This window comes from Cheilinus undulatus, linkage group 16 (assembly GCF_018320785.1).
Source record: "Cheilinus undulatus linkage group 16, ASM1832078v1, whole genome shotgun sequence".
Classification (NCBI taxonomy): domain Eukaryota; kingdom Metazoa; phylum Chordata; class Actinopteri; order Labriformes; family Labridae; genus Cheilinus; species Cheilinus undulatus.
Genome location: NC_054880.1, coordinates 22131954 through 22159816, shown reverse-complemented (window position 1 = coordinate 22159816; position 27863 = coordinate 22131954). Strand labels below are relative to the sequence as shown.

Here is a 27863-nt window from a genome sequence, read left to right as displayed (position 1 = left end):
TCAGTTGCTTTAAAGAGGAAAGACTTTGTCTAATCTAGAAAGTGTAACTAAGGAGGGCTTGATAAAGGGTCAAGGGATTGTCAGTGTCATAGAAAAATGTAAAGATATACCAAATTTTATGGTTGGGAAAAAGTAACTGTAACAAGCCATTTTTCCCATTTTGCATTTATTTGAATAACAAAATGGACATCCTACACAGTACACATTATGCAAGTTAACAATACAAAATCTACAAAATGATACAGTGACAAAGTTGTTTTTGTTCGACAGGTAACAACTGTACAGTATAAATGGATGCAATACTGTTTTCTTCTTTATTTTATTCATCTATATTTGGCACTTGACCACAAGATGCTATTGAAGTGAAATGTGGGACTGAAGTACCGGATGCAGAAGCCCAGAGAATTTAAGCATCAGTGTTTTCTCTCAAAAAGTCATCGTACATCTGCGCGAGAAGATAGCCGGGTTATATTATGATGTCTTCGAAGCAGGAGGGCCAAGTACGTAAAAATAAAGGAGAATTGAAGTTTTCCTGCAAAAACAAATTGAGATCAGGTGGAGGCTGCTGAAACTCACTACAAGGTCAGAGCTTTGTTTGGTCAGTTTAAGAGTCTGTGATAGAGTCATGTAAAGATCAGAAATATCAAATATAGTCACAGTAGCACTCAAACTGTCCTACAATTGCAGCTGTGCTTGAGGCCTACGCTTGGATGTGAAGTCACATTTGAGTATTGCAGATGTTAGCATTGCACGTAAATGACGCTTGCACTGTTTCGAGAAGAATGCTGAAGGGAATGATCCTAAAACCTGGAAACTAGCTAGGTTTTTGTATTATTAGTCCCTTAGTCTGAAAGCCAGTGGGATTTATCAGTTGTGTATGAGTATATATTATACGTAAACTATTATCTGCTTGCTGTCATCATTAGTTGCCAACAAACATCTCAATGACCACAGAGTTGGTCTGGTGTATTTTCCTTCAATCCAAGACCAGCTTGAGGCTCAGTGGAGGGAAAGGAAAGCTTAAAAATATTTAAGGTGGTGTCTGCTTGTGAAGCTAATCTTGCAAAGCAGGAAATATAAATTTCAGTTTGCTGGGGAGCTTATTTTCTAGAAAAATTTAAATAAAAGGAAAATTCCCACAGACTTTTGTCTAGGGAAGTCAGGCATTCCTAACTCAGAAGTGAGCCTACAAAATAAAACATCCCTGCAGCACTCGATTCAAGGTAAAAAGCAATGACTGCCAATGATTTCTGAGATCTGAAGCTAAATCGTCTCTTAAGATGAAAAAAGCAATAGCAATATGTGTGGTCCTCTCCTTTCTAACCTCTCTAGCATAAATATAAGTGAATATACATCTTTCTTTCATATTTGTCAAGTAAAACAAAATAAAATGTTTATCATCACATTCCAATAATTTATATGTCAAAATTTTAAATGAAATCTTCGATTGTGGCAAATCGCCACAATGTTATCACAGAGTAAAAGAATATATAAGCACATACTATATATTCATATAATATCTAACTTCTCTTTTTTTCTTTTACTGATACGCTTGTTAAATAAAAGTTGAAGAAAAAGAATCACAGCTCAGTTTAAATCATATGTCAAGTTCATGTGTCATCACTAAAAATAAATGTGTGGATTTGTGTGTGTGTGTGGACACAGAACTTGGCAGAAAAAGTCACTTTCAAAAGAACAGATGATTGTAATTTGTAGTCAAAATAATCCCCTTCAGTAAGACATCTGAGTCAGTTTTGGTTTGATGTAACAATCCTCCGATATACACACTAAAAAAATCCTCTCTAAAAGTCTTCAAAAGTTAAAAACTACATTTCCCAGAACTCCCGTCTACATGAGCCATACTGTCAGCTTTGAACACTCGTCCCAGACTCACATACTTTACTTCATTCAGTGCAGGTTTGGAATTTGACGGCAATACTCTGTGAAGTTCTGACACACAACCCGAGATGGTTAAAGCAAAACATAAAATGAGCATGATTCCCTTTAAAAACGGAATAATGCTATTAAAAACAACAAAGAAAAGAACAGGAAGAAACAGCAAACTTGGATGCGGCTCGGTGTACCTCACAAATCTGTTGGATTATCCATGTTGGCCGTCCTCCTCAGACAGAGACAGCACAGCTTTCATTCAGTGTTTAACAAGTCTTTGATGGGATTTCAGTCCTTTGGGTTATATTTGTACCGTATACAAGACCCGAGTTGTCTGGAGCTTTTCACCAGACATAGAGGCACATGTACAGTGTGTGCTTGTGGGTGTCTGAAAGACTAGATGTGGTATTTGTAGCATGTACAGTTGCATGATGTCTATAATTAAAAATATGTATGTGTGTATGTGTTTGTGTGCATGTGCCTCTATAGCTCAAGTGATCAAATGTCAATAATCTCAGATGGGTCAGATGGGAAGGGCTTATGAAGATGCGTTCAATTAAACTGCGATGGGGAAGAAAAGTCCAGTTTTCTACTGCCCAGCACTGCTAGGATCACACTGAAGCAGTCGCACGATGGACGGGTCATTCTTTGCTCCCTCCACAAATTCCTCCAGGGACAGTTTACCTGAGACACACACAAACAGAGATGAGAGTTTATTTGTTTTGTTTGTCTTTACTTCTTCAGCCACATTAGTTAATTCAGGGGTTTTTTATAAAGTTTGGAGGCTTCATGACTCTCGTGATCATGGGGGTTTTAATCATAAAGAAAAACTTGGCTTTAATACAACAAATCAACCTGAATTCAAACTATTTGGCATTACTGAGATTTGCATGCAGTCACTCGGCTCACCGTGTAGAAAATGATGTTTATTATTCACCAACCAGGAGTTTGATGTTATTTTTAATTAACCACAAAGTTTACGATATATTAACATTCAAATTATAGTTCTGACATTGGCATATGTTTTAACTTAAATCTTACAAACTACCTCCTAGTAGGTGTTAATTCCTCTGTATAATTCAGCTGTCATGGACTATTGTTTTGAAAGGTAGAAAAAGACAGGAGCAGAGGGTTTGTAACACCTTCAAATGGAAAAACTGCCCACAAACGTAATTTGAAGTGTTAGATATTGTATCTTGTTTTAAAAGTTAATTTCTTATTTTTAGTGTGTAACTTTACAGCACAGTTTAATAACTAGCTAATCCAAGTTATTTGTCTAAACATTTCTAAAGTGGTTCAAAAGATTCTATCTGTTTAAAGTGGGTTGGACAAAGTGGGCTCATTCAAGGTCCTTTATATCAAATGCCACTACACTAATACTGTTAAAAAGTGCAGAACTAGCAACCATGAACAGAGAGATATCCCATGCATCACTGTTTTAAATACTAGATTTTACAAATTACAAAGTTTAGCTCACCATCTCTATTTGTGTCCATCTGCCTGAAGATCTTATCTGTGCGCTTCTCAGGTGTTGACTCATCCTCAGGCATCTTCATCACAGAGGAAACCATCTTGTAAATAGCCTGAAGATGAAGAGGACAATGAGAGAAATTAGTGCAAAATTAAACATCTGCAAAAACCTTTGTTTGGAGATACATTTCAAGTTATTATACTTCCTGATTGTTTAATTTGTCTAAAAAGGCTTGAAAAAGTAGTTCGCTCAGTAAAAAATGTTATCGCATCGTCCCGTCATTGCTAAGTGTAAAAGTGATAAGAACAGCTATGAAGATTGGTTAATTCGATAAGGCACTTCATCAGATATAGTGACCAAAAGCAGAAGAGCTGTAAGGTTATGCAATGAAATGTTGCATCAGTTTTAGCAAAGTGAAGGAAGTAAATAAATGCACTACCCATCAACCGTGTTATCTCCTCTAAGAGGGAGGGAGATAAAGACTTTGGTGCCCCTGTTTTGGAAACAGAAAGCATTCATGCTCGAGAAATGTCATGAAGAAGATGTTCGAATTGAGAGGAGTGCAAGTTTATGCATCAGTCACACATGGAGCAAGATACTGAACTAATCAAATCTAAAAGACAACTACAAAGGCTTAAGGTATATAAAAGCATGTCAAGAAATTGAATGAGCAGAACATAGCCTTTGAGAAAGGAAATGTTTTGTACTTTAGTAGATGAAGGAAGGGGTCATAATAATTAATAGGGCTTCTGTTGAACAGTAAATAAATGTGTCAGTTATTGGCATAAAAGGGACCCATATGTGAGGGCAGGAGTCATACACAATCATGATTTTTAGAGCATGTTTTGTTGTCCTTTTGCAGTCCTGACAGCTATGTTTATGACAATAACACTGGCAAAAGTCAACAAAATTAACAATTAAGGCTGGGCAGTTCCTAAAAATTTAGATTAAATTGCCTAAATGGCCTACCACGGAAGCTTGCTTTAACCTGAAATGAGTGACAAAATACCAGTTTAATACATTATTTTGCTGCAGAGATGTTATGCTCTACACATCATGCAAATACTGAGGTGTCATTTTTTTCTAGAAAACTCTTCTCATTTTTGTATGCTACAAAAATGTAGCAGTTGTTTATTTATTATTTATTAACTGTTCAGCCCTAGTTGTCATGATGATTGTCTTAAAGACTGCAAGTTAAACAAATAATTCAATTTATTCTCGTGATTGAAGTAAATAAAATATGTAAATCATATTGATTCATGCATCATCTTAACATAGAGACCAGTGTTTTAATCTATCAAATAGTGTGTTGGTTATAATATATCATGATTTATTGTGTTTGTTGAAAAACAAATACAATGAGAAACTTATAAAAACAATTGCATATTAAATCGCAATTGCAATATTGGACAAAAAAATTGCATCAGACTATTTCCCCAGCTCCTACAGTCCTATGAACAATCAGATTAACAGCTACAATGATGAGTAGATCAAATGAACTTGCAGAACAAAGAAAAGCGTTTTAGCAGTTCAGGAAGCAATAATACCATGTCACAGCAAAGACAAGGCTTCAAAAAAATTGAAAATTAAAGGTCTGACCAAATAACAACTGATTACTGGATTGTTTACCTCTACAAACAAACCAAAGACATTTATCTTCCTGAAATCTAGAAAAAAATCTGGGAAATACATTTCAATGTGACAACCAGGCAAAATAAAAACCATGGGTTAAAATAAAACATTTAATTCATGTTTGTTGTTTTTGTTTTAACATTGAAATTTAGATGAGGTGTTGCAGTAAAAAGCTGTTTTGTTATCCAGTAATCTAAATGATCATCAGTATCTCCTCAAAGTGATGCTTCCCAAACTTTGTACATTAAACGGACTGACCCCCTGTCAGATAGACAAATTAAAATTTAATCTAGTCAGATACAGAGAGAACAAAAAGGTTTATTAGTTTGTTGTTCATATGCATATATGTTTGCCCTTTGAAAGATTTTTAGCATAACTGCTCTGCATCACTATGAACTACTTATGATGAGCATGTCACAGGTTTAATAATCGTATTTCCTCTTTTTTCCTTAATTTTTCACTTAAGATTTTCTGTCACTTCTGGCAGGGCCTCTTGGGGATTGTTTGCTCTTCATGTGGTGTAAAATGTCTTTGAAATAGGAATTTAACAATAATAACTATAGGAGATATGCCTTTTATAAATGTCTAAATGTGAATTTTATATTTTAAAAACACAGATAATTTAATGAATGCAAAACAGAAAGCAGCCAAGAATTCAGTATAAAGTCACTGTATTAGAGATACCATGACTCAATGGTAACCAATCACTATCATCTGATTTTTATTGAAAATATACATCTGATTCAGTGGTTACAGCCTTGATCCCTTGCTCTGTGGTTCAAATTTAGACTGAGATCAGCAGTGTGTGTGCGCTGTAGCGTAATTAGATGATTTAACCATCAGCCAATAAGGATTAAGCACATCAGCATTGTGGTGTAGTTACACTGTCACCTGTATGAGCTCACAGTACACACCAAAGCTAAAATAAGACTGACTAACCACTGAACCAGCTGCTTTTACAAAACACATAATATGACAGGTACTGGCTGATCTCACTCGTGGGTGAACGATGAGCAATAAACCCTATCAGGGCATCCCTGTCAGTCCGCTCTCTGATCCACTTCAAACATTGCTACTTCAAAAATATCCAAGATAATGGAAATAAGAGCTGAAACATGAATAAATAAAAGAAATTGATGTAACTCCATAACAGGCATACAAAAAGTCTCAAAAAAGACTAAAAAAGCTAAAGAAGTCTGACTTTGACAATAGGATTAGAGTCTTTGGCACTTATCTCACTTTAGCACCATGATGTGTGATGTAACAACATGTGTGGAGGATTGCGTTGCCTGTGTGTGTGTGAAGCTCCTGAACCATTTATCCAATAAGACAACAAATCTGTGAGAGGCTGTTTGTTGTGAAAAAACACTGACGCTGCTGAGGGATCAGTGAGAGCTGAGCTGCTTTTTTCTAAACCTGCAGTTATTGGATGCAGTGCTGAGTCAACATGACGATCAGAGGAGTCACCACAGACGGCTCTTTTTTAGACATCAGAGAGGAGCTGCTGGTTTCTAAAATTACACAGCAGCTGGTTTTCCTGCAGTTGAATCAAACATAACTTGGAGACAGATGGATACATGATGCAGCAACTGCTGTGGATGGCTGAGCAAATGTTACAACACTGCAGAAAATAATGTTACAATGATGGCGTGTAATGGGAATACAAAACAAAACATCAAACCCACCGTTACAATCTCCAGCATCTCTGCCTTGCTAATGTATCCGTTCCCGTCCAGATCATACATACTGAACGCCCACTTCAACTTCTGGTCCAGCCGACCGCGAGAGGTCACACTCAAGGCGATGATGAACTCCCTGAAGTCTATAGTCCCGTCTCCGTTGGCGTCAAACGTACGGAAGACATGCTCGGCGAACTTGGAGGCGTCTCCATACGGGAAGAAGTTGGCGTAGATCTTCTTGAACTCCTCCATGGAGAGTGCACCGCTGGGGCAGTCCCGCAAGAAGCCCTTGTACCACTCGGTGATCTCATGCTCGGTGAAGTCTGTGTTCTCCATCAAGTCTTGCATGACGTCAGGACGGAGCTTGCTGTTCTGTTTACCCATGGTTGCTGTTCGTGTGGAGGCTGTAGGTAACGGACCGCTGCGATTTAGACTGTGGAGGAAAAAGAGAGAGGAAAAGGTTGTTAGAAATAATCTAAATGGGCCAAAATTTAAAAGGGTGAGCTGTACATGTATGCGAGAGGGCAGAATGCTGCTAACGAGTATCTTCTTTTACATCTTAATCTTTTCTTTGTTGATACTGTGAGTTTTTCTTATAAGAAGCGTTGATATAAAGACAAAATAAGTCATTTTGTGTAACTTAGTTGCCTCTTTTATCACATTAGATTTCCTCTGCATCCTTTTAACATCAAGCCTTTCCATCTGAGCCTTCCTGCTTGGCCTTTTTTTTGTTTGAGGTTCACGCAACTCAATAAGATTTTAAGAGCAGGCTGTCCTGGAATCTTCTAGACGTTTTCAAGAAGTAGAAGGAAGAGAAAGGAAGTCGAAGTCAAATATTGGTCTAAAGAGGAAAAATATCTATATAATCTTACTTCACTTTCATTCTCTCATAAGGATGCAACTCAAAAGAAGAAGCAATTTTGAGGCATTTAAATCCAACATTATTGCTTTCCTTATAATACACAGTGATAAATGCACTTACAAGGCATTTTTTTAATTAATTTTAAAGGATGACATTCAGTTCTTTGGGGCATAGAAACAGACTTTTAAGGAAAAATATCATGATAAAAAAAACACTTTTTTGTATTTTTGTGCATATATCTCAATTTCTGGAGTATTAACTGATTCAAAAATGTGAAAAAAGTCAAACCAATATTTGTTCACGGTCCCACAGCCATGGAAGCTCACACAGAGGTGTGAGCATACCCCACAGAAGAAGAGAGGGGTGGAAATAGGAGGAGCTCACTTGTATTAAAAGAGACAAACACCATAACAGAGCATTCAGAGCTGGTTTATACAGGGTCAAAACTCTCCTCTGGTGTTTGATTCATATTATATTTGACCAAAACAAGGCACCAACATTATATTTAGGGGGATGTGTTGTAAAATGTATTCATGATATGTCCCCTTTAAGACAATTTTTAACCTGCAACAGGTGAAGATATACCTGTAAAATGTTCCTTTTTAGCTTTAAACAAGATTAATAATGTGGTTTAGAGTAGAAAATTAAAGCAGCAGTAGTTGAGAGGTGCTTGAACTCTCCATCTAGACACAAAGACAGGTTATTATTGTCTGAGGATTATTTCACTCTGTTAATTTAAGAAATATTTGAAGAAATTATAGCAGCTTTAACTTTTTAAAAAGGACTATGCAACACAGCAAATTTCCTGAATGGTTAATAGTATTGCAGAATAAACTGGGTCACAACACAAGAAGGGACAGGGTCTGCTTGGCTCCCAATCAGTATTTATTAATTTTCTGGCTTTTAGAAGTTTTAGGATCTACTCTGGCTGTTAACATCACAAGGAGCTGCAAACCTCCTTAGAAGCAATTAAATCTGTATTTTTCCTTTCACTTTGTGCCTTCTGAGGCAATAACTGATATGAGAGTGTGGTGTAAGCTTCAATAATGGTTCTGGCTGACCACAGTGACCTTTTTCATTCAGGTTTATGGCTTACCGATGAATGTTATCATAAAAGCCTGAACACAAGCACACTAAAGTGGAGGACAATAAAGCAAGTTTCCTCTGCACCTGCAATACAAGACCGACGAATGTTTTCATGCACAGCCAGACCCACCCTTTCAAAGTAAAACAAGTTCTGCTGATAAGCTGAATGCATGCTGATATATCAGAGCGCATCACTGCAGATGCATCTTCCATTTCCTGCAGCAGCTTCAGCACTGAGGCCTCTAAACTCACAAACATGCTCTTCATATTACAGATTGAGCTGTTTTATTGAGCTCATTTGGGTTTTGACGATCCCTTTGAAATAAAAGCTGCACAAAAGATGGACAATAATGTTGCCAAGTCTAATTAGCTTTATGGTTTCCAAGTGTATAATCACGTTCCTTGAGAACAAATTTTATTTTGCAGAAAGTGAGCAGGGAGCTCTAACAGTCAACAGAGGATGTGGTTCATCATCTAACCCTGCAGATAATGCATTTGGCACTTTCTTCACTAGCTGCTCACTCTGCTAAATACAAGAGGTAGGCTATTCTAAGCCTAGGTGAGGATAATGACAGATATAAATCAGCCATGTCAGGTCAGGGCAAAGAAAATTACTGTACAGGTAGTTTGTTCCAGTAAAGGGAGGAGTGATCTGTTAAATCTGTGTTTCCAGGTAATGCTGGTGGTCTCTTATTTTCTACAGAGATCAAATATGAAAAGGATGAATCAAAAAGAAGAACAAATAGGCCAAGAGCTGGTGTAATCCTATTTATTGATTAATTAACTACTTAATGAATCTGAAATGATTAATTTAGCAGTGTTTAGAAATGTAGACTTTATGACCCTACTTGAGTAGTCTGACGTCACCACCTCCACTAATCCATTAAATAATCAATGAGGATTAAAATGTAGCTTCCATCATTAACCATGAAGTGGCTGCTTCAGTGAATGAACTGATCATGAATGGAGGTGTTTCTGCAGAGGAAAGCACGCACATACAGGACTAGTCTACACTAATCAATTCAGCAATTTAGGCTTTTACACTGAAATTGTTTGAAATAATTAGTTTGCCATTTCAGCTTCCATTAAAGTTGCTAACAGCTAATGCAAAGACTCAGCCTTTGTCTGTATTTCACACTCACACGTTTCATAAACAGCCAGCTATAATCCTTTAACTAACTCAGAGTAAACACTACACACTGGCAATGGGGCATCAACGTCTAAAAAGCCTCCCCTGCTGCTGCCTTTATTTCACCTCAATGAGAGTGTGAATGCTGGAGCGGCACGAGAAGTTATTAGCACCTGTTTACACAATCATACAACTGGAACAAAACACAGCAGCAAAGACACACAGCGGGCGTCTGATGAGAGAAGTGTGTCTGCTTTTATTATCATCAAATGCAAACAGCCCAAAGCAGAGAGGGGTGTAGAGAGTGTTTACATTACGACAATAAAACCTCAACTAATAACCAACAAGTGATCACATGCTTATAATCAACTATTTTCACAATACTGTGTGTGTCAGAGCTGCAGCAGAGAAAATAATCAAAAGTAAGACACAATATAGTATGATTTGTTATCAGTGCTATTTGTTTTGTTTGCCTTTAAAATCCATATATTTTAAAAAAGTTAATTAATTGATCAATTACATTCAGCAATACTTTTCAAACAAAAGTAGGTTCTTAAATGTGACTTTTTTTTATGTTTCTTTTTCTTTTGATTATTGAAGGAGAGATAAATCAACAGTGGCACATAAAACATTTGAGCACTGAGGTGCTGCAGCGTTTAGGTCACACTCTTTCCTGCCAGTCAATTATATTGATTGTAGAAAGTCATCTTTTAATCTTCTTGCTCATGTGTTGGTGGGGTTTTTACAGGTACAATTCTGCAATTCTGTTTCTCCAACTAAATCAAGGCATACTAAAAAAAATCAGCACATAAAATGCAGAAAAGTTAAGATGAAACCCGAGTGTCGTCATCCATTTGGTCAAAGACGGGGGCTTTTAAAGTCATACCACAGCAGCTACCATATTTATAAGGCTGACTCAAACTGGCTTTCAGTCAATCTACAAACAGACATAGAGGTAGAGATGAGGCAGTCCTTAAGCGTCCTGATCTTGTCATATTTATTCATATTGTTGTAACTGCAAATACAAATATTAAGCAAGTAAGCATGCAACATATTCTCACAGAAGTGTTATACTCAAGTGCAGCACACAGTAGAGCTTTTCTTTCTTCCTGTTTGTTTTCTGTACTTTATTTATTTTTCCCTTTGTATTACAGTCATGACATTGTTCACATTGTTCTACCTAAAACTCAATAAAAACATTAAACTTAAGCCTCATGACGTACAGCTACAATGGGCTGACTTGTTACTATAACTCATATCTTTCTTAAAACCAAAATGTAAACGGTATAAAATCATCAGACCCCTGTGTGCCAATAAAAAACTATTCTGACCAAAATCATTTTTTGAACCAGGCTTCAAAAATGGTTATGTAAAAACATAAAAAGTTAAAACAGACATTTTAACACAGGTGTGTTTGTAACTTGTAGTGCATCTTCAGCCAGCCTAGAGCGGACGCTTCCTTTTTTTAACTCCAGAGGTTGCTACTTAGCCATTGCTCACTCTTTCCCCCCTCAATTTCTTAATCTACCCGCTGTCCTGTGAAATAAGGCATAGCAGCGCCAAAATAAATCTCTTTTAACAACACCACCTTGTCCTGATGGGTTGTTTCTGCAAATTTACATCTGAAATGCTGCTTCAATTGTAATGCACACTTTAATCAAAAATGACTCCTTTTTCAGTGCAAGTGGGTCACTACAATACAGCTGTTTTTAAAATACCAACTTTGGTTTAGCATGATATCTAACCAGGGCTCAGCAAAACACGTTAACTATTCACTACAAAAAAAAATCACATAATGTGCTGATTTTTCAGTGCAGTGTTCAGCTGAACGTGTTTATTTAAATCAGCCGTCATCATGAACAGCATCAAGACCCTGGCCACGGGTCTTTGTTGTTCTTTTAGTCAGTTTTTAAAACAACAAGAGTGAGCAAGCAGATTTAACAACTGAAATAATTATGTGTTCAGTTCATTTCTGAATGATCACAATAGAAGCTTTGTGCACATTTCAAATAATATAAGATTACACAAAGGTTCATTTATATGCCAAAGATTATTAAGCTTAGACTTTACCTACCCATGAGGGGAATCTATCTCACAGCCAGCTTAAAGCTCACACATCCAAACAAAAAATACTCCAAAACATAATCAAATACTTTAAATATAAGATAAAAATACATAAAACAAACAAGTCAAAGCATATAGTCAGTATGAGTCAGATTATTGTGTTGGTCCAACTAAAATTCATGGAAGACTGAAAGCATACTAAATCAACCTTTTAAAAGTCTGACTAACACAGAAAATGTAGTAGGAGCTCGATTTACTCTGGACAAGGACTGAACTAGGCTGGACTATGGGTTTCCACACTTTGCTTTTACCTGGAGGCCCATAACAAGTGTAACAGACCAGAGCCCCCAGCCCACAGGGATTAAAAAGTTATAGACTGCTGTCAAAAATCAACATCAATTTCAATTGTTTCGTGGACAAAATCCTACGAAAATAGGTCAATATATGTTTATCATACCAAAAGACATTTGTATAAACTATTCAGGTAGTGTTTGGACAGGATCTTAGTTAATATATGCCAATCTACTTTTGACAAACACAGAGCAGACAAAACCTTGCACCCCTCCTGAGATCTTGGGCGCTAGAGAGATTAAGTACCTACATTGCATTTACTCCAAAAGTATGGCCTGGAGTATGAACATTAACTTGCTAACATTGTAACCCAGAAGAAGGTCTGTAGTAGCTAGCTGAAAGGGGGAATATCACCATCTACTGTAGCAAAGGCAGATATGTTTCAGTCAATAAATCAATTATCATGTGCATGTATAAGGGTCTAACCAAGCCATAACTGAAGCTCAACTTAACAGTGCATGTAATCCTACTGAGAGAAAACTAAATCTTGTTGATATTGTTGGTTGTACACAATCTGCATAATGTGGTTTACCAGTACTCACAGGTGGAAAAGCACTAAAACAACCAATCTTCATTTAGTCAAACATTTATAATCTTACTCTTTAACAAGCTTTTCTTTGTCACATTATCTTTGTCTCTTTTTTGTGCGTCTTCTTTCATGAACATCAAAAACTTCCCAAAGGGACATTTTCAGGAAAGATTCAACAGGTTGTTTTCATTTTCAACAAACAAAAGTACAGGACAACACTGCTTTGGCATGCAATTTAAGATTTTCTGTATTGAAATGCAGTCTGAATTAAGACATGTTTACGTTAAATACATGCAAATCAAAGTGCACCACCATGCCTACCACTACAAACATCTGAATTTCTTCATTTAGTTAGTCTTTTTTTTTTACTCAAAGGAGTGCAGATAGGAAGTTGTTCACTAGGAAGAGCAAATTTAATTTGGTTTTCTGCTACAGAACTTTTCTTCAGTAGTTTATAACAAACATATTCATGTAGCTATCTTCAGGTTATTTTGATTCTCTCATAGACTTATTTAACATGAGCATTACAACAAAGTTGGCTAAACATCCCTTCCAATTAACCATCTCCTATGTGATATACAGCATTAAAAACTCTCCTCATCTCATTATAAGCCTGCCTCACTACTATTAATAAATAAATCATGTTGGAGGTCGACTCAAATTACACTATGCATGTCCTCACACGCTGTCATTCTGCTAATCAACAAGCCCACGCCGTCCCCACTTCCTCTCTTCATTCATAAACTCTGTTGTGTTTTTGTGATCTGCACACACACTGCAGTTTGCGGTCTGAATTTTAATTTCTTAATGGATTTGTGGAGCGTTCCTGTAATTACCAAGGCTCTGTTGTCATGACAACGGGCCTGCACAACTGCTCTTTTTTTCTTCCATCTTGTTTTTGTCAAACGCTGCCAAAAACATTTTCCTTAATACAGCATCTCTGATTCACAATAAGGCATAATGAACCTTCATGTATTTAATGGGTTCATTTAGCTGCTCTCTGAGTAACACTGGCTCCTTTAATGTAGGCTTATTTAGCTTTGTTCTGGGAGAATAGAGCAAAATTAATTTTTTTCTTACTGTTTCAATAAATTCAAAAGAGAGGACTTACTCATGTTTTTACTTGTTTAACACAATACATCATGAATTAAAAGAAATTTTATTTCTTGTCATCAGTTTGATGCATCTGTAAATGTCATTTAAATTATTTTCTGTATTCATTGATTCAGTTTTATCAGATTGACAAGTGAAGCTCCAAGATCACAACAAAGTCAATGTCTTTCTTCTTACTGACACACTAAAACAGCGGTTCTAAACTAGTCAAACTTTAGGACCCAGCTCTAGCAAATCAACATTTCTTGAAATTCTCAATCATAACTAAATGTTTTTAATGAACAAAATATAGCAGTTTGGACTTGAGATGGAATAAAACATGTGAGACATGCCCTTCAAAATAAAAGCACATCATTGCCTTTCTGCCAAGTTTTTCTTTTCCAGGCACAAATGTAAAACTCATGGAAAATAGTTTTCATCTCACTTCTGGGTCCCAAACCGCCAGAACCAAGGCACTAAAAATATTAATGCAGTGCTCTGATATCCTAAAACAGGTAAGTTGCAGGGATAGGAAATGATTTTTAAATATTAAAACAAGCATTAATTTACCTAAAAAAAAAATCTAATATTTAATGTGACTTTTACCTTAATTTAACTGCAACGTTACAATGTCATTTAGCAGACACTTTGTCCAAAGGGACGTACATAAAGGACAAGTGTTAATGGCATTAAGGACCTTGCCCAAGCACCCACACTGGATACTGATCACGTCCTTCTGGGGTTTGATTTTTGGGGATATTTTCAGTGATTCATGGTTCTATAGCAGCACACCACCAGATGTTGGCTGTAGCATGTCTTAAAGTTGTTCTCAGCCTGAGGTTCAGGTCTTCCTTAAGGGTCACAAGACACTAAGACAGGGTCACCAGATGCATTAAAAAAATTTAAAACGATTTCAAATGGTATATTTTACTGATTTTTAAAATAAAAATACATGTATAAATAAGTTAAATGTTAAAGTCATATGGCTTTATTTTGGGGTGTCGCAGGCTGAAAAGTTTAAGAACCCCTGCATTAAACAACAAAAGAAGAAAGCAGTAATGTCTCGTGACACAAATTAATTTCTTAAAAAAATAAACTATCTTTCTTACCAAACACTTTCATGTTAGTGATCCACGGCTCAGTTTATCCAAATATTTTTAAGAGAAAAAATAATTTCCTTTAGTTAAATAAAGCAAAAAGCAATGCTAAATTTGTAAGCCAATTTAAGGCAACATGTGTTAGTATCAAGCTAACAAATTTAGGTGTACATCCCAGTCCATCCATTAACATCTCTGAACTATCTTCAAATAATTGCCAGTGTCTTTTAGGGCTAATTTTCCCTGCACACCCCTGGTAAGAAGCATGTCATTGCATTCAAAAGTTTAACAAAAAAATACTAGCAATGCATTGAATGCTAGGCCTTCAAGGTAACGCTTCAATTTAGGTACAAGCAGACAAAACGCGATGCAAACAACAATCACTGAAAACAAGGGGTACACGACATTGTGGCAAAATGTTTGAATCACCAATATTTCATCACATTAACTAGCAGCTACATTCCTCACTTCTTTCCTACTCGATGCAGCAACAAATCATTAATCACAGTACATATGTCGGTCCACTGAGCCTCATTCACTAATTTTGGTATAAACCAACCATCTCTTTGGCAGCTGTGATGCCTGTTAGTTAAATAAATCCATTCAAAACAATATATAATTAAAGAGAAGGTGTCATTCATTTTTCATGTTTTTAAAGCAGCACTGCTGCTGGTTGTAGGTAATGTCATTTTTGCATGACGCTCCCTGTGGGTTTTTGTTTCCTCCCACAGACCGCAGACATGCAGGTGAGTAAAAAATTTCACTGTTGATGACTCTCGTCCATAACAGGAGGCCTATAAGAGTAAATGTCTGCCTTTCTCAATTTAGCCTGGCAAAATTGTAACCTTTTCTTTTTAACTCTTAAAAGCAGAGTGGTTATCATATATATTTTTTTACATTTGTCTAAAGAAGAAGTGGTGAGGCCATTAAGAGACATTTTAAGTGTTTCTGAATTAAAAGTAACTTTCAATACTACAGGTTCTCATTAGCAGACATGTTTTAATTGTTATAATCTTTTAAAATTTCAGCTTTCAACAAAGCAACTTTTAGACATGGAGGGTAAGGATGCTGACATTTCCAAACTCATTTCAGCTGATACCAATTAAACATATTTTAATTTTAAAGATCACCTGGTCTCTCCCTTACTAGAAATCTTATTTTGACAGTCTATTTGTTGAAGAAGCAGACATAAAACAAGACAAACCAACAAATGATAAGCGTTATCTTTGTCAAACACAGATCCTGGCTAGTAAAAAGCAAAGATGTTTTTCAGTAACCATAATTATCAGTATGATATACTGGCAGATATTTGCCTAAAAAGTCAATGTTGGCAGATATAAAAATGTTTATGATATTTACAACCAAAATTGGACTCTAAAAATCGACATCAGCTGTAAATATTGGCAGTATGAACACACAAGTTAAAGGTATTAGTATTTTTCTTTATTCATTATCATTCCTTACACTTTCAAGTCTGTTTTAAGGACTGAATTGTATGTATTTGTTCTTCCTCAAGCTCTAAAAAGTGTGTTTTAAAGACTGAAGTGTTAGGTCTGATGTATTTTTAAATTAGAGCTGATATGGGTATCGGTTAAATCATTTTGTAAAAATTGGCACATCGCATATTGGCAAAAAAAACAATATCGTGCATCTCTGACTACAAGTACAATAAATGCAAATTGTATTTTTAAAGTAATAGCAAAACCAAGCCTCATCTGCCTTTCTGAGCACTACAAACAGCACTGAAACAACCTGTTGACTGAATGTGAAATCTGTCAAGCTTTAAAAAACAATATGACCCTTTAAGGGGCTTATTCTTTCACATTAAACCACTTCACTTATCTTAATTTAACAGGTTTAACAGTGGGTGGTTGCCTGAGGCAATCCAGACAAAGTGCTTAAGATAACTGAGAAAAAACACCTTTCTTCTCAGGTGCACAAAATTACTTTAGTCCTGAAAGCATTCTTCAAGGTATGATGTTGAAAAAGAAAAATACTTAAGATGAGGAAGCATGCACCTTAAAAAGTGAAGCAATGTGGCACATTAATCCATTCTGACATTTACTGCTGATAGATAAGCTGTGAGTATAAACAGAAATATTCAGATTTAATGATACCAATAGAGAAAAATGAGCAATGCAGCCTTTTGACATCACTACAAAGTGTGCATTGCACACTGGGTAGCTACCAGTCTAATGTGTTTCTTTGTGCATCATAAATATAATAGACAATAATGATAGGACATGCCTAAGTCATGCAGGATATCTCTTCACTTACCAAGTGTACTCAGCTGCATGACAGTGAGCTATAAAAACAAACATGAAATCTTCATGTAGTACGAGTAAATGCTCCATAGGAGGGGTAAAATTAAGTGTTTCCAACTTCTTTTATTTTCTATTTAATCAAACACATAAAAAAGTTCCATGGCAGAAATTCAAACTGCTCCATATGTAGTTTATGTTAGGATAAGATGTTTCAGACTCATTTGTGTGACAGAATGTATTGAATGCCAACACTGGAACCCCTCCTTCCTCTCTCTTCTGGATGACGGTTTCAGTGTATATTTTTAGAGAAGAATTGATGAGATGAGAGCTCAGACCTCCAGTGAACATCCCCTTCAAATAGTCACCCTAAGAAGCGTCTATTTTTGTCTCTCACAGATCACAGCCTACAATTAACCGCTAAGGCTCTTACCTGCTGCTGCTGCCAGACCTCCGATGGCTCTGTTACATAACCCAGGCTTGGACTAGTGGACAGGTCACACGATGAGCCAACTTTCTACCTCCTTGAACCAACTTCTAAGGTCAAGACAAGTGAGCAAATGAGCACCGGGCACCGACTGTTTTAACCCTCTGAGAGCGTCTGAAAGAACAGGCCTGAGAGTCGGTGTGCAGGTATTAGTGAGAGGAGAACAGGCTGTCACTTTCACTTTCTAAAGACACTAATGGTACACAAAAGCTCGACCTGTGACAGAATTAACACCTACAACCAACAGTGTGCTCCTCAGCATCATACGAATAACCAGCAGACAACAAGATTACTCACCAACAAACCTGAGGTCTAACCCAAGAGTCAGATAGAAAATTTCTATCATAATAAAAAACACAACATCCAAACAGCTCTGCAGTCTTGACAAATAATGCAATACAAAAAAGAAAGGCTTGGTTTAAATATGTCCTTTTTGGTGCCACATAAGTTTTGGTACATATTAGGGATCGGCCGATAATTATCGGTATTGATAAATTATCGGCCAATCCCCAGCATTTGTTAAGCATGACAGCCTGTTACCATTTGGTTTCGTGTCTGATTTGACATAAGTCTGCTGAATTCTTGTTTAGTTTACTGAAATGTCAGATTTGACCTCTTGCCAAGATACTTAGATTAAATTCAAGAGAAAAGGGGGAAACCTATGTCAGTTGTTTGTGTATGTTGTACTTGGTACACAAATGTTTAACTAAAAAAAAAAGGTAACTATAATAGCAGTTGTGAAGTTAGAGTAGTTCTTTGTTTTTTGAAAAACATGAGTGATATTGGTAAGAATTAGCTATAAATATCTTTGCTCACTACATATTAACCCCTTCTTACCCCCAGATGTGCATAAACACATCAAATAAACTTCTTTTGTTTAATCAACAATTGAAAAAAATTATTGGTTATTATCGGTTAGCGGCCATCAGGAGTAGTAAATTATTGGTTCAAAAAAATACTTCTCGTGCATCACTAGTACATACTTGGGAAAAAATATCCAATATCTTTGTTTGGATTAAACATGAGCATTTCATTTGCTAAAATATGCAAACCCGCGGCAAATTATTGTCTTCATAGAAGACTTTTTGGAGGATTATTATCATATCACTGATGACTGCATGCTTTACGGCACACTAGCTGAAACAATACTTAAAAACAAGTTTTTAAGATGTAGTCCTCAAATGCATAGTTATGATGCAGCAACACCCCAAAACCTAAATAACTATACGCAGGCCTGAATTTACAGTCAAGAGAAAGCATGTAGAGGCAGTCCCTTTCAGGCAGTTTTACTCAGAAAATATTAGAATGGTATCAAAGCACTAAATATTTTTCTGTCCATTCTTTCTGAAACTATCATATCCAGTCTTTTATTTTTAATGGATGAACTGTTATAATTCAGAGATGCAACAATTATAAAATTCAGGGCAGATACTGATTAAGGTATTTACATTTACAATTTCACCGATTCTGATGACGATACCAATGTTTTTAATACTTTTTCAAAAAAATTCACAATATTATTGGCATGATATTGGAATCAGCAGGTATTAGCTTAAAAAGTTAAATACTGTATATCGGCCTTATAAATCATATTCGGTCTTTAGACCCATGCATATTTTATACTTCTGACCATGTATATCCTTGCACTTTTTGCACATCTTGCAACCATACTATCAATGCACATGGACTTTTATAAAAGAGAAATATATACCTAACAAGATCCTGTACATATTTATCTCTTTATTAAACAAAACAACATTTAATTATTTTTTATCTAATGTTTAATTCCTGTACACTGAGAGCAAAGCTAACCAGAGTCAAATTTGTAAAAGTAAACTTGGAAAATAAAGCTGATTCTGTTTCAAATATCAAGGGTAAAATATACCAGTCAACAATCACATACAGGTGGTGTCTTAGGTCCACCGTGAGCTCTTAATATTTTAAACTAAGGCCCCAAACATACATCAACTACCAGACTGACTACTCCCCTATATCTCGTTCATGTCTGCTTGGCTCAGCCTCTCTTTGGACAGGAAACACTTAGTGTTCTTTAAAGTTAGAGATGTGTGTATCAATATTGGCTAAAATGAGTTTGGAAATACTGGCATATTAGATATTTGTAAAAATACAATATGGTGCACCCTGATTCTTCAGTTTATGACTACCAGTATGTAAACATTTTCTGTCATGTTTCACCTTAAAAACAGATCGAAGTTTGTCCAACAAGTGACTTCATCCTGCCAGTGAGAATCCCTGTGCTAGATGTCAGCAATAAACTGATTGTACAAATCAGATATCACTTCCATGTCGCATTATTTTCTGATGTTTGTTACATGGCTAATATCTGCTGTTAAACCAATGAGTTGGTGCATTGCTGTTATTATAAAAATGCATGTGACCTGGAACATCCTATATTTTTGCTTTAACCCTACAAAACTGCTTAGGATGTAAGTGTTCAAAAATGCTGCCCAAATTAAATATTTGGTTCGAAAATTTCTTGTAAAAATCATTTGGAGTTGTGCACAAAAATATAAGATGCCATATATTTTACAATAAATTTGGAGTTAATTAGTAAAAAGGTGTCTTTATTTTTATTTTTTATTTGTGGGCACCAGTTTAGCCCAGTTGTTAGAGTGGGCACTCATATGCAGAGTTTTGAGTTCTCATTGCACTCGTCGAGGGATCGATTCCCAGTCTCTACCCTGTTTGGTGCATGTCTTCCCCCATTTTCTCTCCCAATATTTCCAGTCCCTTTTAAGCTCTCCTATCTGTATAGAGGCAACAAGCCCAAAATCTAATCTTTATCAAAAATCATTTATTCAATCTTTTTTGCACAGGTATCCATTTTAGAGAAAGATTGAGCCAAGACAGTGAAACATAATCATTCAAGAACAGGACACGCAAATATGGACAAAACAAGGAAGGGATGCACCAGTAACACTTTTTCCAGACCAAATATAAGAACAAACTGAGTACAAATATGAATAATATCATAACAGTTCTCAAAATTATCTTAAAAGTGTTCTTTATTTTCATCTGACGCTCCTGAAACCTTCTCTCGACAATCTAGTCATTCATAGTTCACAGTCTGCTTTACTTTTGTCATCCTCATTTATGATAAAATATCACCAAACCACACACATGGCTCCAACTTTGCCAACCTGCTCCAATAATGAAGGAAACATTATGATGTGAAATAACATCTAATACAGCATGAGTACTTAAACATCTGTATCTGTGCATCCCTACAACAAGGAAATCTAATATTTCAGTTAAACTGACTGTTATAAAAGTGTTTCTCACTCATAAACCATACTGACGTGGGCCACCCAAGTATATTTACAGCCACCCAGGCATATTTGTTGACCAGTTTTTCTTATTCTTCTAAAATCTATATACAATCACTTTTCATGCATGAGAGAGAGGCATCTAGCTTCTAATACTATCATTTTAACATTTTTCTCCAGCTGTTTGCTGTTGGTATCATCGGGTACTACTGCGTCCTAGGATGATGGCTGCCACATGATACCTCATCATCCATAAGCATTTAGACATATATCAAGTAATATCAAGTAAAACATTTAAAATGGTGAGTGATATTTTTAGGGTCCTTATATAAATACTCCTGATGATGAAAACTGTCAAAAGAGAAAAAATACACAAAAAATAAGCCTATAAAATGAGGCAGGTGGGATGACCCCCACAACCACACAAGTATGGTGTCTTTCTGTGGGAAATACTAGCTAACATGGCTTTAACATGATGCAGTGGGACTAGATGCTTCTGCAAATTATTCCAGGTCCAAGGAGAAAAAAGCAAAGGTTTTTTCTTCGTCAAGCTCATGAGAAAACCTTGAAAACTGGTTAAAGGATCCATCAGTCAATAAGCAGACTGCAGGAATTTTAAAAATGCTGACATGTTTTCTTTCTTGTATTTTCTTACCTTTAGTGACAGAAAATGAAATACAAAATTGGGCTTGGATCAAGCAAGAAATCCAGAGGAAAAACTGGTCAAAAAATAAAAAAACTTGTGAATAAACCACTCTGAGAATCTAAGTATCTGATTAAGGCATGACAATTGTCCATATTAAGTGTTGTAGTCACATGTAAACCATAAATGATGATGTCTGATATTCAGCCTTTGCATTCACTGAACATGACTATTTAATTTTCAAAATATAGTCCTCCTTTTGTTTTCCTCCATGCATGAAGCATCAAGAAGACAAACTCCAACACACCTGTATGCTCATCACTGGACATGCTCAAATAATCCTGCAGCATCTGAACATGGACTCATGTTTGCTGCTTGAATCAGAGGCCCTCCACGAGACGTTCATCCTAGAACATCTTGTTGTCTGTTTACGTAACAAGCAGCAGTCTCCATTTATATCCTGCAGGTAAATCTTAACTCAAGAGTCCCACGGATAATCCAGAGACAGGGAGAGCAGGAGAAAGCAGGAGGGAGGCCCGCTGAGATCCAGAGTGAATGAAAGAGAGTCCATGTCAAGTAGTGAGTTTATGAATGATACATTCATAATGAAATATGATCCTTCTGTGACCAGCCTGCAGAGCTGAGGGCAGCATCCCTCTGTCTAACATGAGAGTAATTATAGGACCTTATAAGATGGAATATGATACTTACACACAGGTGAAAATTAGATAATTATATTTAACCTAATGTGTGATAATATAGCAAAACAAAAACTAGGCTTTCACAAATTAGAGAGGGAACCTAAGACACACTATGGCCACCATCGCTCTTCTCTGTTATTAATCACTATCTCTGTTCAGCATTTCACACTTAGGTTGAAAAGAGTTTAAAATAGGAACAAAATAACTAACTTTTGTTAGGTTGATCAATTTATTATGTCAATTTTTTGATCTGTTCATTTTATTTAATAAAAGGATTGAAAATATACATATTTTTCATTGCGATTAATCTCAGAATTTCTGTAGTTAATATCAATTAATTTACTGTCTTGACACATTTTAAAATTCTACCATGTTGTAGTACTGTTGTCTTAAACTGAGCATAACTGACTTCCTGTTTGCAAACAGACCTGCTTTAAATTAACTCCAGGTAGATCTGAGATTGTGACATGAACTTTATCACATAAGAAGGAACTTGTTATGGCTTGAAAAGGAAATAAAAGAGCAGTGGTGTCTTTATTTTATATCACTGTTGCTGCAGGGAGATGCTGCAGTGTCTTAACCAAAGATTGCTGAAAGGGAAAATAAAGCATTTGGTAAATACAAATTTTAAAAAAAAGGAATGCACTGATTATAGACCTTAATCACATCAAGATTAATAGATTAATGCTGACAGCCTGACATCTGTGTGAGGAAATGACACAAAACATATTTAAACTATGTTTTTGTCCTCTATAGATGTCCTTCTAACAAGCTGTCTGGCTTGGTTTGGTTAAGTGCAGTATGTATGTATTTGTGTTTCACTTCTTCGGCTGAACAATTAATCAAAATTTAGATCAAATTGCAGCATATCCCTCTACAACTGTCAAGACACAGACGGTTCAATATTCATTAAACCTAAGAAGTGTGACAAAATACCAGTTTAATACATTTTTTATGATACTGTCTTTGTTTTGATATCTGTTTTTCTTAATTTAAATGAAAATGATCATTCCCTTCAGTGCAATTCATATTGAATTTGCAATACGAGTCATAATAATCACAATGAGGTACATTGTCAAAATCCTTCAGCACTACTTTGATCTATCCAATCCCATTTCAGTAACAATATACAATGTTTTATTTATTGTGTCAGTTGAACACATAAAGTAAGGAACTTAAAGAATAATCACATATGAAATTGTAATCATAAAATTGGAAAAAAAAATGCAATTAGATTTTTTTTCCTAAATCAGTCAGCCCTACTCACTTCATCTATCTCTTTGAAGATTTCTGTACATAGCTTATAAAGTTTTCTGGGGTGACAACCAATGTTTAATTTATTTTAATGGCTATTATTTAAGACGGATCTTTACTATTTTTCTCGTGTCTGCTAATTAAGAGATATTTCCAGTTTTCTAGCTAAGGCACTAAAAAAGAAGAAAAGAAATTACTCTCAATGCGTTTTATTTGACACTGAAGTGTGTCAATTATTTAAAGTTCAAATAAATAACAGATGAAAAAGGTTTCTGTGCACACTGTGAGCCCTTGACACATCTGCAACTGCCAAATTTGTTTCATTATGGAAGTAATTTCCAGTTATCATTTGTCACAAATATTTAATATTAAAATGATTGAATCTACTTAAAAAAAAATCTGTAATAAATAATGGGAACTGGCTTTTTTAAAGGTTTGTGGTGAGTTTCTCAATAGCTACTGCATCCACTCAAATGGAGCAGCTCAAATAAGTGACAAGTCCTGCAGACCTGCACACATTTCAGTGCATCTCATCCCCACTGCCAACATTTTATTTCTAATAACTGAACTGTTCATGGAAATGTACTACCATACAAATCAGCAGAGCAGCAGATCCTCTATACACACAAGTGAAACCTTGTAAAAGATCAAAATCAGTGACATAAAAGTCAAGTTGGATGTTCCTGTAATGGTAGCAACTCTAGCACCACTCGGATATTGCAGCATGCCAGAGTCCAAAGTCGAGATAAAGATCTGCTGCTGTATGAAAAGCTGAACCAATCAAACACTAGCATATAAAAGTCATGGAAAAGCCATTACTCTTACAGCCTAAACCTGGCCTCTAAACTCGCTAAAAATGAACAAAACATGAAGTGACGTCCTGGTCTCCGACTTCTTCCAGTTTGGAAGAAGTATCTATCTATCTGAAACCATCTCCAAACATCTCCTGGCAGTCATGTTTATGATCCCATGGCTGATCTGCAGCACATTTCAAAGCACCATCAAAGTTGCTGCAGCAGCAAGGCATAGCTTTGGGAGCACTTGTGCTCACATTACAAGTATCGTGACGAGCGAGTGCTGTTATGTGTAGGATGTTTTAGTGGCTCCTTGAATATCTGACTGCAATTCTATCTCTGGTGATATTTGGTTTGAGGTTGGAGTTGCTCCTCTGCTGCAGAAGGTTTGTTCTGATGCTGTCTGTGAAAACAGGACTCAAAAACCACCAGTAATGGATGGTGGTTAGAGCAATTAACAGCGGCATTTTTATCATGAAGTATGGGAAGAAACTTTAGAAAGTTATAAAGAAACAATGAAATAAGATTATTCTGCTACTAATATCTTCTTTTTATAATATAATACAGCATACAGAATTGACCATCTTTGGGTCTTTTACTGCTGATCAGACAAGAAATCAAAATGAAGACATCACCTTTGTCTTAATTTTCACAATATCTTGACATTTTTGGAGAATTTATTATTCAAGAATACAATATTCAGCTTAACAGTTAAATCTGCAATTTCAACTCACTCTACTTTTACAGCATCCTGCAGAAGAGTGCAAACATAGGACCTTTTTTCAGACCAAAAATAGCCACAACATCCCTTGAACTAATGTTTGTCTTAATTGCAATACAGCCTTTATTACAGCCTCAAACTGCTAGTGCATATTTCTTCAATGGAGTCTAAATGCTGCAACAAAAGTTACACTGAATCAAATACAGGTAAAAGTGGCAGCAATACTACAAGTTGAAACAACTCTTCAAATCATTTTCCCTTAAAATGTCTTCTCTAAATGTTGGTTAACATCCTACTCCATCGTGAGAAACCTGAGGCAGCAACTTCATCATAATGCAGCACACATGAGCTCCCATTGTCAGCCCAAGAGCCTTGTGCGTCAAGACGCTGCAGAAAACCACAATCATGACAGAGAAGCCATTATGAGGCAGCGAATGAGAACAAGATAAAAACATGTCACTGAAAACAACTGCAAAGAGGCAGGCAGGGCTGCAAAACAGACTCTGGATTGGACAAACACTCTCTCTCACACATTCTCACAGGAAACTGTCACTGATTGCATGAGGGGGGCTGCTGTTTACTTTGCACTGAATATCTAACTGCGCCTCACTCTGAAACAGCCTGTTTTAAAGACAAAAGGCTGCAGAAATGGAAATGTCAATCTGTCTGATGACTAAACACCTCCCACCCCATCCCATCTCTGCAAGGCATTTCTACTGCACAGCATGAAAATGAAGCTTTCTATCCAAAAAATTTCTTTGAAACAGGCCGGAATCTCTGCATTTTTGCAGCAGCATTCATCTCAGCATCTAACTTTTTTTTTTAAACTCCTCCTTGTATTCTGTTTTATCTTCCACTTATCATTGCTTTCTCCCAGTCACTCTCCCCTCTGCTTCCTCTAAAAAGATCTAATTCAATTCAAAAACTGCTGCTGCCCAGACGTGAACAACTACAAAGGATGCTGCCGCTGCGGTCAGTCTGGCCCAAAACAAACCCACAATACACCCACGCAGATGAAAATAGAACATCTGTTCAAATTTAGCGCATACTTGTACGGGTTCAGCATCTTGAAATGTTTGGAGGGATGCTTTTGACAGCAAGGGGGCTATTATCTTGACTCCACCCTTCGGTCAGCACCTCCACAGGTCTTTAAATCTTCTTGTCTTGGCTTTCTGAAGCATTGAGGAGTTTTTTCAATGCAAGTTTTGGTTGTTTAAAAAGATGTCAAATGCTTGAAAGCTGCAAAGCTTCAAAAACGGAGAAAGCTTAGAGGGTTTTAGCGTGTGTGTTTATCAGTGAGGTCCTCTCGGCACCGGACAAAGAAAGTAAATTTGAACAGTGAGGTCTCTTTACTCCACAAGTCGAAGCTTTTATTTGGATTGTTTAATTCTTAGTCAAAAACATATTTAAAGCTATTTACACAGGGCTCCAACTGATGACTACTTCCATATTTTTGGTCAGTTAACTGCAAAACAAGAGTTGCCTATGTAAAACCAGCATATCCTTACACTAACAAATGTTAATGTAAGAATGTGTTAGTTTAGGCAAATGTTTGTTAGACGGCAAATGACTTACCTGTCTCTGATTTCAATGCTTATAGACCGGAATTTTAAAAATAATGTACAATTTACAAGATTACAGTAATTCTGATATTGTGCTAACATTTAAGAATGAGGAAATGTCACTTTTTTTTGCAAATACATCAAGTAAACAGGGGAATCTAATGTTTCTATTTTTTTAAAACAAATGATGGATAATTTGCACATTAGAGAATGATGAAATGTGAGTAAAAAGTTAAACTTAATTTATATATGTGTACGTTTATCTGAGAAACTGCAGAGGGTTTTAAGACTTAAATGCAAAGTAAAAAGAAGATTATGCACTGCCAACTGTCTGATCTTCTTCCATCTCTCTGACAGCTTTTGTATAACCTGTAAAGACTAAAATCTGTAACACTGTCAGTCCATCTGAGTGAATATATCCTGCGTTATCTGACAGATGCTGCACTGCTATTGTGGACTTTTGGGGTATATGCTGAAAAGTGTAGCAAAGTGTACTCTCAGAGTAAAACCACAATTTTAACTCACCTCCTCACAGTACAATAGTGCTGTCTACTCTCTCCTGCTTTAATCCACTGACTGACTGATGTGTATTTGCTGAAATAAGATCCCCCTAACTCACTCAGCCATGGCTGGAAGCAGGACTCCTTTTCACTTCCTGTCCCCAACCCTTTAACAATTTAATAATGAGCATGTGCAAAGCCAAAAAGCACATAAGAAGACAAGAAGCCGTCTTCACGGCTCCCCTGGGGGTCCATTTAGGACAGGAAAAACAGCCTCATCCGATTAGACATGTAGGTAAAGCTTTATCCGCTGCTAGCATCTTGTAACGCTGCTGCGCTGCAAAGTTATGGGAGAAATGAGTGACAACGCTTATTCCTGTTAAATCTTAGATACAAATGCGGATGTCAGTAAGAGTTTTAAGCTTTCGGGTAACAGCTTCAACCTGTGAAGCCACAGCACCTGAACGGCAGGCAACAACAAAAAAAAAAAAACAGAAGTAACAGGAAGCGGACAAACTGTGAGGGAGGGACGGACACAACGTTAGCGACAACTTACCTCGCTATAAAGTTGCTGTGGAGGTCCTGTTAAAAAGTCTCTCTAGTAGTCCATAACCTGGAGTGAACGGTGAAATGTTCAGTGACAGCAACTGGCGGGACAACAGGTTGCAGGAGCCACACAGGAGCTGGAGTTTCCCGGCTGTTCTCTGTCCAAACTCTGCCAAGCTTTTTCCCTGAGCCGCTGCACAGACTCCGGTTAGCTCCCACAACCTC

At 36.4% G+C, this 27863-nt stretch overlaps 1 protein-coding gene across 1 annotated transcript; it reads right to left on the bottom strand.

Moving 5' to 3' along the window:
* Positions 1–166: 166 nt before the first annotated feature.
* On the bottom strand, positions 167–27863 carry LOC121524053 (neurocalcin-delta B). Its single transcript, XM_041809226.1, has 4 exons — positions 27649–27863; positions 6679–7105; positions 3368–3473; positions 167–2574 (listed from the first exon to the last, which is right to left on the bottom strand). The coding sequence occupies exons 2-4, from the start codon at positions 7054–7056 to the stop codon at positions 2480–2482; spliced, it is 579 nt and encodes a 192-aa protein (XP_041665160.1). The 5' UTR covers positions 7057–7105; positions 27649–27863; the 3' UTR covers positions 167–2479.

Coding starts and splice junctions, on each gene's coding strand:
- LOC121524053 (XM_041809226.1), bottom strand. CDS start 7,056: ATGGGTAAACAGAACAGCAAGCTCCGTCCTGACGTCATGCAAGACTTG. Junction 3,474..6,678: donor AGATGCTGGAGATTGTAACG/GTGGGTTTGATG, acceptor CTTCATCTTCAG/GCTATTTACAAGATGGTTTC. Junction 2,575..3,367: donor GATGGACACAAATAGAGATG/GTGAGCTAAACT, acceptor TGTGTGTCTCAG/GTAAACTGTCCCTGGAGGAA.